Source organism: Pinus tabuliformis, chromosome 3_1, assembly GCF_031772625.1.
Source record: "Pinus tabuliformis cultivar Carrire ecotype Pingquan chromosome 3_1, CPIR1, whole genome shotgun sequence".
NCBI lineage: Eukaryota > Viridiplantae > Streptophyta > Pinopsida > Pinales > Pinaceae > Pinus > Pinus tabuliformis.
Genome location: NC_142301.1, coordinates 587,165,073 through 587,180,201, shown reverse-complemented (window position 1 = coordinate 587,180,201; position 15,129 = coordinate 587,165,073). Strand labels below are relative to the sequence as shown.

At 36.3% G+C, this 15,129-nt stretch overlaps 1 protein-coding gene across 1 annotated transcript; it reads left to right on the top strand.

The window, feature by feature from the left end:
• Positions 1 to 12,503: 12,503 nt before the first annotated feature.
• On the top strand, positions 12,504 to 13,621 carry LOC149188367 (uncharacterized). The gene is made up of 2 exons (XM_089409936.1): positions 12,504 to 13,501; positions 13,552 to 13,621. The coding sequence occupies exons 1-2, from the start codon at positions 12,504 to 12,506 to the stop codon at positions 13,619 to 13,621; spliced, it is 1,068 nt and encodes a 355-aa protein (XP_089266062.1).
• The last annotated feature ends 1,508 nt before the right edge of the window (positions 13,622 to 15,129 follow it).

Below are 15,129 nucleotides of genomic sequence, written 5' to 3'. Positions count from 1 at the left end.
TTAATGAGTTTATTTTTTAGTTTTTTATCAATAAATTTAAAAAATAAAATTTTATCTAAAAATTTAAAAGAAATAATTAATTTAAAATGTTGAACGTATATAATCTAAATGGATATAACCTAGTTAGACGATACCGAATATAATTCTTTACTAAAATAGTGTGGTCTGTGTTAAAAAATAGAGATGGATTTATCGTTTCGCCCATATACCCATCTTATGGTTTCACACTATGACATTGTTTATTTAGAATATAGAAGAAAACATAAAAAAAATGAGTTCAAAGTAAAAGAGAAATGCAAAAAACATAACTTTGAATCAGAGTTTTAGTTTGATGTTTTGCTTACCTTTGGCTTACCTTTATCGATAATAGTTGAAGTCTAAGCAATGTTGAAAAATGGATTTCGGATTTTGAATTTTGAATTTCAATAATATAGTATTATGAGTATTGTAAGCTCTGAGTTGATTTATAGGTTTTCCTACAAAAAACTTCATGCTACAACTTATCTTTCCTAGTAATTGTGGAAGCTTATTAAGAAAACACATGGCAAGAGAAGGGAAATATTTTCTTTGTCCCTCTTGGAGTTTTATGTCTTTAAATAAGCTACATTACAGAATAATACTATGAAAAAAAACCATGGATTGTCAATATCTGGAGCCAAAATGTTTACATAACACAAAAACTGTCAATTTAATTATTTTACTTCAAGTTGATTTTAATTAATAATTTTATGTATTTTGCTTTATTTTAATTTTTATTTTATAACCCAAGTCAAAAATTTTACCTGACACAAAATCTATGAATGGTAAATTCACTATTTTATCTCAATTTTATTATGGTAAATTGACTACTTTACCTCAATTTGACTATTTTCCTTCAATTTAAATTTAATTAATAATTTTATGTCTTTTATTTTATTTTCTAAATTTAATTTTATAATAATAAAAAAAATTACCTCACACAAATTCATTAGTTTATCTCAATTTTATTTTAATTAATAATTATTTTATTTTATTTTTTAATTTAATTGTATTTTTTTTAAAATGTATTTTGACCTAGTCAAAAATGTTTATAGGATAAGATATTAGAATTTTTCTTCCATATTAGGCAGGAAAGAAATGATAATTATAATTATAATGATGATTAATATTCATTCAAATTAATAAAAAAAATTTATTTAGAATTCTTTATAATTTTATTCATGTACTAAAAATATTAAGATACATGACTATGCAAATGAGAGTTGAGATAGATCTTGGTTGGTTGGATTATTAATTATAATTATAAATATATTTATTGAATTAAGGCTTCTGATCTATATCAAATTTTTGAGACATGTTTTTCCGTGATAATCACATCAAAATTCAAGAATTGTGGGAAAAATTGATAAATAATTAATTCATTAAATAATTAGTTAATTGTTAGATCTAGTTATTTTATTTAAAACTAAATATATATCCTAAATAATTGTTAAGGGACATTATAAGTGCTTCCTTTTTAATTTAAAAGACTACAAATAAACTTATGAAAGAAAGTTTATTAGTTAGTTAATCAATTAGTTAATTTGTTTATTAAGTTTATTTATATATATGTAAACATTCAATTTTTAATTCAATTAATATATTTATTTTTACTTGAATATAAGTTATTATTTATTATTTATATTTTTAAATTTATTTATATTTATATTTATATTTTATTTTAATAGACTCAAATTGTTAAATGAGACATTACAATATTTCTTACATTCTGGGCGTAATTAAAAATTAGATTAGTCTTAATTCGGGATCTATTAGAAAAGAGATTTGATCGCTCTCTAGTAGATCCAGAGTTTAGATCAGGATTTTAGATGGATCTAGGTTGGTTTAATTTCCCACTTTAAATAGGCTATATTCCACATGAATACCATAGGTCATTTTTATTTTTATTTTTTATTTTATTTTTACATGGATCTAGGTTGGTTTAATTTCCCACTTTAAATAGGCTATATTCCACATGAATACCATTGGTCATTTTTATTTTATTTTTACAGGGTTATTTTTGTTTTGTTATTTTATTTTTATTTTGATTGATTTAAAAGATTTACATTACACGCCCTTGAGCCCCAAGGGTTAGCTTAGTTGGTCAAAAACTGTGCCTCGCGATCGGGAGGTCACAGGGTCGAATCCACCCGAAGCCCTTGGGGTCCGGTCTTGCAGTAGGCCGAGGGACGATTAACCCAAATTAATCGCCCAGATTTTTCCGTGGACGTAGCGATCACTCACTGACCAGCGTGCTCGTGAACCACATGCAAAAAAAAAGAAAAAAAGAAAAAGAAAAGAAAAGAAAAGAAAATATTTACATTACGCTACATTAATATTTTTATTTTATTCATTTTTATGTAAATTGGCTTACTCAAAATGTTAAACATTACTTACAACATCTCTACCATATTGGGATGGCAAGCCCCTCTAAGTGCAACAAATATTTATTTTAAAAAATAACTAATATTATTAATTATTATTTTATATTTATTATTACGTATATAAAAAGATAATAAAATGCTTAATTAGTTATGAATTAATTTACATAAATCTAATTATTTTGGAAGTCACTCACATCATTAGGTAAGTTCTGCTTCTTGACCAAACAAATGAGGAACCCCAAATATTTTCTCATGCTTTGATTAATATTTCTTTCCTCATACATTAATGTTGGTTGGTTATATCAAGCAATAAAAGGTCATTATCTTAATTGATAGTAGTAACACCCATAATTTCATTCATTACTTTGTTTCCAAAGAAATTATATATTCAAGTTGCTAACAACATCCATGTTATGATCATTAATCAGGAACCTATGAAATATGGTGGCTTGTGTGAAAATGTGAAACTTCAAATGGGTGAGTATTACCTTGAAACTCACATGTTTTCCATTGAAATGGGCATTTATGATATTGTTTTTGATGTTAGATGATTAATAACAGTAGGCCCCATCACATGGAATTTATAGAATTATACAAGAGTATTTATAATGATGTTACTTCCTACATGCTCAAAGGTCTCAAGGCAAGCTCTCGAAAAAATGATAAGCTCTCGTTGTATGAAAACTTCTAAAAAATGGCCATTCTAGTATTACATGCATAATTATATGCTACTTAAGCCTTTAAGGATGTTTCTCATCTAATTCATCTAGATTTGTAGTTAGCATTAGACAATATCACCAAGTCTTTGAATGTCCCTAAGGACACTCATGTGGAGAGCATGATCATCACATCGCACTACTTCCTAATAGCCTACCACCTACATGTGTTCCCATATCACCATCCTTTTTCCCAAAAGAATGAAATTAAAAATATTGTATAAGAGAAATTAGCTATTAGTATCATATGTGCTAGTACGAGCCTCTAGTCTTCCTCATTTGTTACAGTGCTTCAAAAATAAGACACTTTGGGAATGTATCCTTATTTTTTCACTCTTAACAAATTGATAGTTAAATATAAATTCCCTATTCCAATCATTGAAGATCTCTTAGATAAGCTACATGAAGCATAATTCTTCACCAAACTCAACCTTCACTTTGTTTTTCAAAAAAATTGCATGAAGGAATTCATTATTCCCAAAATTTATTTTCACACTCTTAATGGTAATTATGAGATTTTGGTGATGGCATTTGGTATTTTTAATGCACCTTCCACCTTTTATAGTCTTTTGAACCACATCCTTAAGCCCATTTTATTTCATTTGTCTTGGTCTTATTTGATGACATCTTAATCTAAAACCAAAATTTGGAGGCACAAGTGGTGCACATGGATCAAATCTTACAACTCTTTTGTAATCAACAGTTGTTCCTCAAGTATTCTCAATTTTCTTTTGGTGCTTTAGAAGTTGAATGTGTGGGAGACATTACTAGTGGGAAGGGTGTCCATGTTGATATTAAGAAAATTGAAGAAATAAAGGATTTGCCTCATCCCAAGACCCTTCAAAGTTTTTGTGTTTTTCTTGGCCTCAAAAGTTACTTCAGAAGTTTGTCTAAAATTATGGTACAGTTGTCGATATTCTCAGCATCCTAACAAAAAATAATGCCTTCACTTGGAATAAGGAAGCTAAAAAGGAATTTTAGGATTTAAAAAATGATATTTGCACCACACTAGTTCGTACCCTAATTGAATTCAATGAGACTTTTATATTGGAATGTGATGCCTTGGAAAATAAATTGAGGTTGTATTAATGCAAGAGGGATGCCCACACACCTTTACTAGCAAACAATTATGTGATAGAAACTTGAGAAAATCCGCATATGAGGAGGAAACATTGGCTATTATTCATGTATTTTATATGTGGTGTCCTTACATGACATGGCATATCTTCCATATTAAAACATGGCATTGAATCTTGAAATATTTCCTAGAATAATAGGACTCCTAACTAAAGTAGTGAAAATAATTCTCCAAAATGTTAGGCTAATACTATGAGATTAAATTTGAGAATTAGGAAAGGAAATTGTGATGGTTCATGCTCTCTCTAGGAAGTTTGATGAGGATGCCAAGGTCATGCACGTGATCCACCAAGTACATGCCAACCCATAGGAAAAACGAGGTTACACTTTGCAGGATGATGAGTACATGATGCATTTTTTTGGTTTGATATCCCTCATTTAAATCCAAAGTGTTATCTAAAATATACTCCTCTCCCATAGTAAGTCATTATAGGTTTTATAAAACATATGATAGGATTAAGCATTCACTCTTTTGGGAAGGCATGAAGAAGGAATTTTCACCTTTGTGGTAGAATGTGATGTTTTCTAGTGATACAAAGGTGGAATAGTAAAGACTCTAAGAACCTTACAATCCTTACTAATTCCCATAAATGTGTGGTTGAAATTTCAATGAATTTCATTATGGGGTTACCAAAATTGAGGTATAAATTAATGACAATGATAGTTGTTGATTTCCTTTCTATATATACATATTTTTGTGCCTCACAAATCCCATTCAAGGCCTCCACAATAGCATATGTATTCATGGATATTATTTTAAACTATATGGCATACCTAAATCCATTATGACTCATTATGATCCCACCTTTAATAGTAAGTTTTGGTAGGCGTTGTTTCAAACTCAAAGTACCCAATTGAATCTCAATACAATATATCACTTCCAAATTGATTCCTAAATGGAAGTAGTTAACAAATGTTTGGAATATTATTTATGTTGTTTTTATTTGGAATGACAAATCCAATGGGTCTATTGGTACCCCTTGGTTGAATGGTGGTACAACAATTCCTATCATGATGCTACTAAAATGACCACCTTTAGTGCAATCTATGGATAACCACCCTTCTCAATGATCTCATATTTTATAAGCCTCTCTAAGGTTTAGAAAGTGAATAACACCTTGATAATTGATGCTAACATTCTTCATACTCTCAAAGATAATTTGCTATTTGCTCATAATTGCATGAAGCAACAAATTGGTTAACATCATTTCAAACACCATTTTGAAGAAGGGAATTAGGTTTTCTTGCATATCCAACCCTATAATTACACCTCGTTCATGAAGAATAGCCACTAGAAGTTAGCTTGTAACTTTTATGGACCTAAAAATATACTTGAATGTATAAGTGTAGAGGATTAAAAATTGACACTACCTAGCCATTCTAAGCTCCACCTAGTTTTTTATATGTCCTATTTGAATAAATTTCTTGGGTCTAATTCAAAGTTCCAACCACCTTTATAAAATTGGATGAGTGAGGTTCCATTTCTTTGCATCTTGAGGCCATTTTCGAAAAAATTGAGCGTCATTTTCACCAATGCACTATCCAAGAAGTTTTGATGACTAATGGAAGGATGCAATGCCTAAATATGCTACATGGGAACAAACAAAAAATCTTCCCCAATTTCCTCACGTTTAACATCGATGAAGAGGCTACTTTATAAGGTTGGAGAAAGGGGGCTGTGGATGGTAGGGATTCATCCCGACTCCCTAGTTTATGGAATAGATTGATACTTGATGTATTTAGGGCCATCTCTACTAAATAAGGCTCCATAAGGTAGTAGAGCCTAAAATTAGTAAATGTAAGCGACCTCATTAAAGAAGGTATACAAGTTAGTGGTTGAGGAATTGTTAATGGAGGTCCATGAGGTGATTTGGATTTTGGTTAATGAGAAATGATATATCATGTTAGAGGATATGTTGTCAATTTTTAATTAAAAATCATATTATTTGGAGCTCTAATCATGTTGGGGGTCACCACCTTGAATATGTAAGTGAACATTGCATCATGTTTGAATTTAATAAAAAAATGCATATTGTTTTTAGTTTCTAGTGCTAGTTGTGTTTTACTTTCCACAAACATATTTCAATTTGTGTTTCTTTATTTGTTTATGTTTTATAATGGATTCCATCCCATTTTCTTGGAATTATTTGTTTTAGCTGACAAGGGATACCACAAAACACAATGTCACATAACCTTCAATTTATACCAAACACATAGGCCACCCCAAAGGAACCATATAGTTCATATAATTAATGTTACATTGTTCCTCTTAATCTCATCATGTTAGTTCAAATTGGATTCTAAGTTAATGGATTAAGAATATCAATCACTACCCCAAAGGTAAATATTTTTTAGAATCTTTAAATATTTGGAATATCAATGACTATCTCAAATGTAGATGAACTTTTGAAGAGGTCATCTTTAGGAGCTAACCCTTACATGAAGGAAAAGTTGAGACAATTTGCTTTTGTTTATGGTCTGTAAAATTTACAACTAAAGAAACCTCATATTCATGTGACATAGGGTCGATTATATCCACTACACTATAACCTCCACACATACCTATGCTACCCCACGCATGTCACATAGGGATAGTCAAGGTTTGAAATAAAGATGTTAGGAGTGCCTTAAAATTGCACTCTATAGCCACCTAATCTACACCAAGGGGGGGATTTAATATGTTTAGTTAAGTTATTAACTATCAATTATTTTCACACAAAGGGTGTTGATACAATATCTTTAGAATCTATTTATGGATGAAATATGTCATTTATCATTTCCTCAGGGTTGTGCAATATGTGCTTTATATCTTGTATGTATGGAAGGGTTTGGGTTTTTGCTATGCAAACTTCATCACCATAATATTGATATGTCATATGAATCTTGTTTGTACACTTCTATAGATATTATTATGTTGTCACATGACTATCATATGTACATTGAAATTAGGCTCCCAATAATATTACTTGAAATGCACACATCCCTAATGTAAAATACACAATTTTTGTATTCATCTTTACTATATGTATTATAGTTAATGAATTTACCTCAAAAACCTAACACCAAAACTAACATTAAAATAAGAGATCCTCCATCAAGAAGTTCAAATCCTACATTAACAATTTCAAGTTTCTTAAACATAACCTTTCTTTTTAAATATATTTCTTAGATATCGTCCCCCATCTATTGATAGAATGCTCATACACATAGGAATTATGGCATTTTCTATCCTCCAAGCTCAACCAAGCATGTCTATGGTTAGGGGAGAACCTCATGGAAACCTATTAGACATGTTAAAACAACATAAAAGTCAAATATTTCATTGTCCCCCTTCTTCTCACCTGTTCGGGCATTTGGATTGACGAAAACAAGATTTTTTTTTAATGATCGCCTGATCCCCCCAGAAATAGAAGCAACTCAAACTCTTTCCATTATTGACCTCCTACCCAAACCCAAGGTTGCACAACACAACAAAACTACCCTTGTTTCCCATATTGACATATCTCAACCATGGGCTTTATTTGACGGTGTTGCCCAAGGTGATCCAAAAATATGTAGCGGGAAAGAAGTACTTCACATAGATTAACAACATGATTTTCTAATTAAAATGAGTTTAGGAGAGGGATACAATAATTTCTATAAACTTATGGTCCTCGAAATTCTTCTGATCTTTGTTATTGAAAAATATATTCTCTCTCTAGAGCTTTTTGAGGATTCGCAATTGACTATCAATTGGTTAAATGGTTCATACATATGTCACAACCAAAGGATTCAACCTTTGGTACATAAAAAAATTCCCCTAAAATCAGTTCTCACTTTTTTCTTGACCTCACATGTATGTAGGAAGCATAACACCACTGTAAACACCCTCTCTAAGGATGATATTTCAATGGCTTGTGGGACATGGATGATCACATAATCATTGAATGGACAAGCCTATGAGTACTACCATCAACCATTCATAGAGGATGATAACACAATTTAATATTTTTTCTTTGCTCATTGTTTTCATGATCAACTAATTTATAATAGCCTGTTTCCACATATATTTTACCTATTTATCTTTTGCTGACACACATACATGTTTTTTGACAACACTTATTTAGAAAACACTTTTTTGTATAATGACTTGTCTACCACACACTCAAAAATATGCATGTAGATATATTTATCAACTGAATAGATGCATGACATGTATAAACATAATGTAATTTTATTTCATTTGATAATAAAATTACGCTTTTTTTCTTAGGAAAAAAAAATCTGAGGTATACAAAAAAAATATTTACATCAACAACAGAAACAAATGAAAAAAAATAGAAGGGTATATTTGAGGTACATCATATCCTCTTCAATAGGGTGATTAAAACAACTATGAAGTATAATAAGTAGTTAGATATAACAATCTGGCATCTATGATTAACAATGCCCCTTCTACTAACAGTTGAATATGTACCTCATATTTCTATAATTGGCAAAAGTTGTTTGAGAACTAACCTCATTATCAAAGGACAACTTACAATAAAGTGGAAACTATCATATAGTGCCAAATACAAACCAAGGAATTTGGATCATCGACCTAGAATCACCAAACAAAACTACCTACTAGTGCAAATGTCCACGAAGGATGTTTTCTAAATAAGATTGAACATGAACATAGACAAATATTGAAAAGGAGCATTCCCATAAGATGTGCTTCATTGATTCCAACTTTAAGAAATAGGAGAAAAGACCATAAAAATAGCTACTTTTGGCCAACTAGGAATTGTAAGGTAGACCTCAATAGATCACTAATCAATTAAAATCTTGGAGCTTATAGTAAACTCAAATCAACCAGAAACTATGCAATTTCCAAATTGAAAAGTTATCTACATACAAAGAAGTCAACTCAACTTTGAGAATGGGACCTAACTCATGTTTTTGATGGAAAATGGAGTACAATTTATGAGTACTATACTAGGTCAAGGGAAGTCCCAAACTCCATTCCCAATCTTTCCAAAAGGGACTAGTCATATCAAGAAAGTTCCTTCTAGGGTATACACCCAATAATATCCACAAACGTAGGTTGATCTATAGAAGAAAATGTAAAATTCCTAGCCATTTAATGCCAATTCTTCCAAGAATGAGAATTGAAATCCTAAATATCTCTCTAGAAGAAAATATTATTTTTGTTCAACCTCCTTACCTAAAAATGAGGGATGTCAGATATGGAAGTACCTTCTTGCTCTAATTTCAAATTAGCCTCATGAATAGATCCAAACCTAATTGAATACTTATCCATTGTGAACAAACCATACCTACCACACTCCCCCAACCTATCCAAATACTCTTGAAGATAAAGGGCCCTAAAACCATGAAATTTTGTGGAGTATAAATTATATCACTTAAATCTAACTTCCCCCTTATTTCCCAACATATTGGGTTGAAATAAATCTATGTCTCAACAAATCCTGCCCAGGGGATGGGTTCTCTAGATATTTAACCACCCATTTAGAGGAAAAAATTCTACCTTGGGTTACCATGTAAGTCGAACCAAGCCCCCCCCAACCTTGGGCATGATACATACCACCCATCGAACCATGGGAAAACCACAAGCCCCACCATACTTGGCCCAGAAGTATGAATGAAAAATAGTTCTAATTGACACAATTATGACCTATTAAGGAGCTAGCATGACCCATATTAGTTGTGGAAATCTTGAAGAATATTTCTCACCACTGTCACCTTGGCAGTAAAGGGAAGATTTTTGTATTTCCCAAAAAGTAACTTATATTGTCATCTTTATAGGCACTAATTCCACATGGCAATTGGCAAAGGGTCCAACCCAAATTGTATATCAAGATACCACACCATAACCCCTAGTTGGAAAAACCTTCAAACAACTAGAAACCATATGTGATGATCCTCAAGAACAACTAGCCAATAGTCCATATTGTGATCACTAATAGTTGCCTCGAGGGCTCACAAAACATAGTAAGACAATGCCTAAAAAATTAAAATAACATCTTATTATAAGAAACCAACAAACGAGAGTCATCCATACAATTATTGTTAACCATATCCTTCCTCGAGGAGAGAAATATCTCTGAGCTAACCCTGAAGACAAGATGCCTCTAGCAAATAATCAAGAGCATCAATTATCAAAACATAGAGACAAGGGGCCAAAGGGAACCCTTATATAATATATCTATGGAGATGGATGTAGGGGGACAACTCATTATTCATTGAAACAAAAGAAGATTCAATGTAAACAAGGTGTTATTCATACTAACACAATATTCACCAAACCAAAATAAAGTCAACATGTTAGTGATAAATGTATAATCAATGCGGTCATATCCTTTTTCAAAATAAATTTTTAGGAAGATTGTCTACTAACCAAACTCCTTGGCCGGCTCTATTTTACTATTTCTGGTTATTGTTTATTTGATTTTGATACACAGATTAATAATCAACATTTGTAAATTTGGCTTGTGAACTGGGAAACCAGGGTGCGGGAGAGCTAGGGTTCGGAGACGAAGCCCTCGACGGCGCTTCAGGCGCAGCGAATCGAGCACAGGCTCTGACCTGATCTGTTGCAGAAGGACAGAGCGGCAGACGATCAGAGCACGGCAATGGATCACGACCAGGGGGGGGCGTCAAAGCCCTCCCCCTCATGGCAAAGCACAGGCCCTGAAGTCACTTTTGGATCGGTAGATCCGAACATTTTCAGCAAGGGAAAGAAGCAACAGGAACCTGACAAACAGGCTAACGACAATGAAATGCCAGATGAACAAGAGAATCATGCAGACAAACCCCAGGTCACCTCTTCTACCTGTCGACCGGTAGCCAAGGTAAGGCCACGAATCGAACTGCCTGGTGACAAGATCGATAGCCGGATCGAGTTCATGACAGCGCATGCGATCATTGGGAAATTTATAGGGTACTGGCCAACTGAACGTGCCCTAAATGGATGGATTGCAGCAAAGTGGAAGCCCAAGGGAGATGTCTCCCTCCAGTTGGGGCCAAAGGGTTTCTTCACGGCTATCTTCTACTGCCTAGAAGATAAATATCGGATCCTAGGAGAGGGCCCGTATTTCTTCAATTCGGCAGGGCTCTACATCACAAACTGGAAGCCCAGATTCACCCCAGACAAGGAGGACCTCACCTGGGCACCGGTCTGGATCAGATTATATTCCCTCCCGGATGAGTACTGGGAAGAAGACTGCCTAATGGGCATAGGCAATGGAGTTGGCAAATACATCAGGGCTTCAGAAGAAACAAGAACCCGTAAGTATATTTCCTATGCAAGAATTTGTGTGTATATCCGATTGAATGAAGCTCTTCCTGAATCCATTACCCTCACCCATCGAGACGAGGAATGGACCCAGCCCCTGGATTACGAACATGTGCCTTTTAGGTGCAGAAGATGCCATGCATTAGGGCATCTGTTCAGGGACTGTCCACTCAATGCACAAGCAAGCCCTCCTGAATCCTCTGAGTCCCCAGCGCAAGATGGCTTCACCAAAGTCACAAACAGAAGGCGTGCGCACAAAAAATCTCAGAATGCGCCTAAAGCTCCACCTACCAAGTTCCACAAACCAGCCTCGAAGAACAGATTTGAGACCCTCAATGACACTCCAGAAGATCAGCCCCTGGACAACACCAGCAACTTCGCTCGCCCCTCCTCATCCACCCACCCCCCTTCCAGCCCCCCTCCCAAATCGAAAACCCCCATTCAAATCCCGACCATTCTAAGCAGGCACCAGGAAGCTCCCGTGGAAATCCTCAAAGAAATGGAGGTAGATGAAAGATCGAAGCCCAATCAGAACTCAGAGACTGCACAGGAAGATACCACTGAAGCTGAATTAATGGAGGAAGAAACCGAAAGTGTAGACCTCCACGGTTTGGATATCAACGAGCTAGAGCTAGCATGCAGGAAAGAGGCGTATGACTCCATCGCTGAGACTGAAATAGAAAAACTGGAAATGGTCATTTCCAAAGCTTACCACCAACAGCAGCTAGGGATTCAAGCTGGAGGCACCTGGGATGGAAGACTGCGTCCGAAAGATTTCAAAAAAAGAGGACGAAAAACAGTGCTTCAACGCACAATAGAGGTCGGCAAAGTCTTAGTGGACTCAGGCAGATACGCGAAGCTTACGAAGTACTTCAGCCCCACCCCAATCAGTTATCAATGAAGCTAGTCTCTTGGAATCTAAGAGGGCTCAACAGCCCCGCAAAATACAGAATGCTCAAAAACATGATCAAGATGGAGAAACCGCAAATCTGCTTCTTTCAAGAAACCAAATGTAACAGTCACACGCTGGGTCGAATACTTTCCAAGGCCTGGCCAGGTTGCCATTCAGTGGCTGTGGATGCTACCGGAGCCTCGGGAGGGCTTGCCATAGCCTGGAACACTCAGGCAATAGCACTCACTGACTTCCACGCCTCCCATCATCTCATTCAAGCTGCCTTTCACATTTTAGGCACAAAGGTACATGGAAACTTGTCCAATGTCTATTTCCCGCAGGACGGAGGCAGCAAAAAAGCGCTCCTAGACACCATCGAAGCGCTCAGCATTAACAGACAGCACCCGCTATGGATTGTTGCAGGGGACTTCAATATGATTACCAAAATCGAGGATAAAACGGGAGGAAGAACTAGATTGGAACCTGAAGTGGAACACTTCAAGGACTTCATCCAACACGCCTCACTTATAGATATGCCCTTCTGCAATGGAACGTTTACATGGAGCAATCACAGAAAGGGCAAACATCAGATCGCCTCCAAACTGGATCGCTTTCTGATTTCGGATAATGCGGTGCACCTTGGGGGGGACTTCACTGCGGAGATTTTGGCTCACTCAGGCTCAGACCATTGGCCAATAGCACTGCACTGGCAGCGACCGGGGAACAGCACCAGGAAGCCATTTCGATTTGAAAGCTTCTGGCTAACACACCCGGCATTCAAGGACTTCGTCAAAACTATTTGGGCCTCCTTTGTCCCTCCAGCAGGCACCAAAATGTTCCAGCTTCAACAGAAACTAAAATACCTAAAAGGCCACCTCAAGCGCTGGAATAGGGAGACCTTTGGGAATATTTTTGAAGCCCAACAGCAACTCAATAGGGAGCTCAAGCTACTCCACCAGACAATAATCAACACAGGGCATACGGAGGCTACCTTAGACAGAGAAAAGCACATCTATAATCAGCTCGAAGAAAGGAGGAAGCAGGAAGAAATTTACTGGAGACAAAAATCAAGGATCAGGTGGCTCAAAGAAGGGGAACGCAACACTAAATTCTTTCATAACACAACAGTGCAAAGAAGAATGCACAACAAGATTTCCTTCATCCAAAATCAGGAAGGGGCCAAAGAGGAGGAGCATGAAAAAATAGAGGAAATCCTCCTCAATCACTTCCAGCAGGTTCACCAAGAGCCGATGACGGACCGGAGGTTAGCGATTGAGAAAATCACCAGCAACATTCCCAAGCTAGTAACAGAAGAGCAAAACGAACTGCTCATGGGTCCAATACTCATCCAAGAGGTTGATGAAGCAATGGCGCAGCTCAAAGAAGGTAAGGCTCCTGGCCCTGATGGCTTTACAACTACTTTCTTCCATGCTTTCTGGGATATGATTAAGGTAGAGGTCTGGCAAATAGTGGAGGAATCTCGGGCCCTTCGCTGGCTGCTGCCATCTCTTAACTCCACCTTCATCACTCTCATTCCCAAAGAGGAGAATTCCCTCACCCCTGACAAATTCAGGCCCATCGCTCTCTGTAACGTCCTTTACAAAGTCATCACCAAAGTTATTGCCAATAGACTTAAGCCCCTTCTTCCTAAGCTCATCTCTCCGGAGCAATCTGGATATGTGGAGGGCAGACAGATTCTGGATGGTATCATACTCTCCCATGAGATCATTCACTCTCTCAAGCAATCCAAACAAGCGGGCATGTTACTCAAGCTTGACCTCTCTAAGGCCTTCGACAAGCTCAGCTGGTCCTACATACAGCACATGCTGAAAGCCTTTGGCTTTAGCGCCACCTGGGTAAGATGGATCATGAGCCTTATTACCTCCTCCCACTTCTCCATTCTCGTCAATGGGCTACCCTCTCGTCCCTTTAAACCCTCCAGGGGAATCAGACAAGGGGACCCCTTATCCCCCTTCTTATTTGTGATCATGGCGGAAGGTTTAGGCAGACACATCAAGCAGGCTCTGCACTCCAATCAACTTCGAGGAATCTCCATTCATAATACCCCAGCTTCCTCTCATCAACAATTTGTTGATGACACCATGCTTTATGGTTACCCTTCTGCTCAGGAAGCCTCATGTCTGAAATCCTTGCTCAATGACTTCTCAAAAGCCTCTGGAACCCACGTCAATAACACTAAATCCCAAATATTTTTCTTCCATACCCCTCCCTCTGTAAAACTTGCCGTCTCCCGCATCCTTGGTTTTCAGACCGCCTCTCTCCCTTCCATTTATCTGGGGGCGCCTCTCACAGCCTCGGCCATAAAGCAACCTGCTTGGCGGAGCCTCCTTGAGAAGATGGAATTCAAGCTTAACTTATGGACGCATCGTTCCCTCAATCTGGCAAGCCGAGCCGTGCTTCTCAAATCCATCCTCCAAGCAATGCCCCTTTATCTGTTTTCCATCCTGGCTGCTCCAAAGTGGGTCTTAAAGAGACTGAGGAATCTGCAACGCAACTTTCTTTGGGGAAGCTCAGCTACTAACCGCAAATGGGCACTAGTAAAATGGGACACCACCTGCAAGTCCAAGCACAAAGGCGGCATCGGTCTACGAGATCCTGAGCACAGTAACATCATCATGACCGCTAAAATCTGGTGGCAATGGCTGACAAATCAGGACAAGTTATGGGCAAAAATTTGGACAGCCA

Coding starts and splice junctions, on each gene's coding strand:
- LOC149188367 (XM_089409936.1), top strand. CDS start 12,504: ATGGAGAAACCGCAAATCTGCTTCTTTCAAGAAACCAAATGTAACAGT. Junction 13,502..13,551: donor AGACAAAAATCAAGGATCAG/GTGGCTCAAAGA, acceptor ATAACACAACAG/TGCAAAGAAGAATGCACAAC.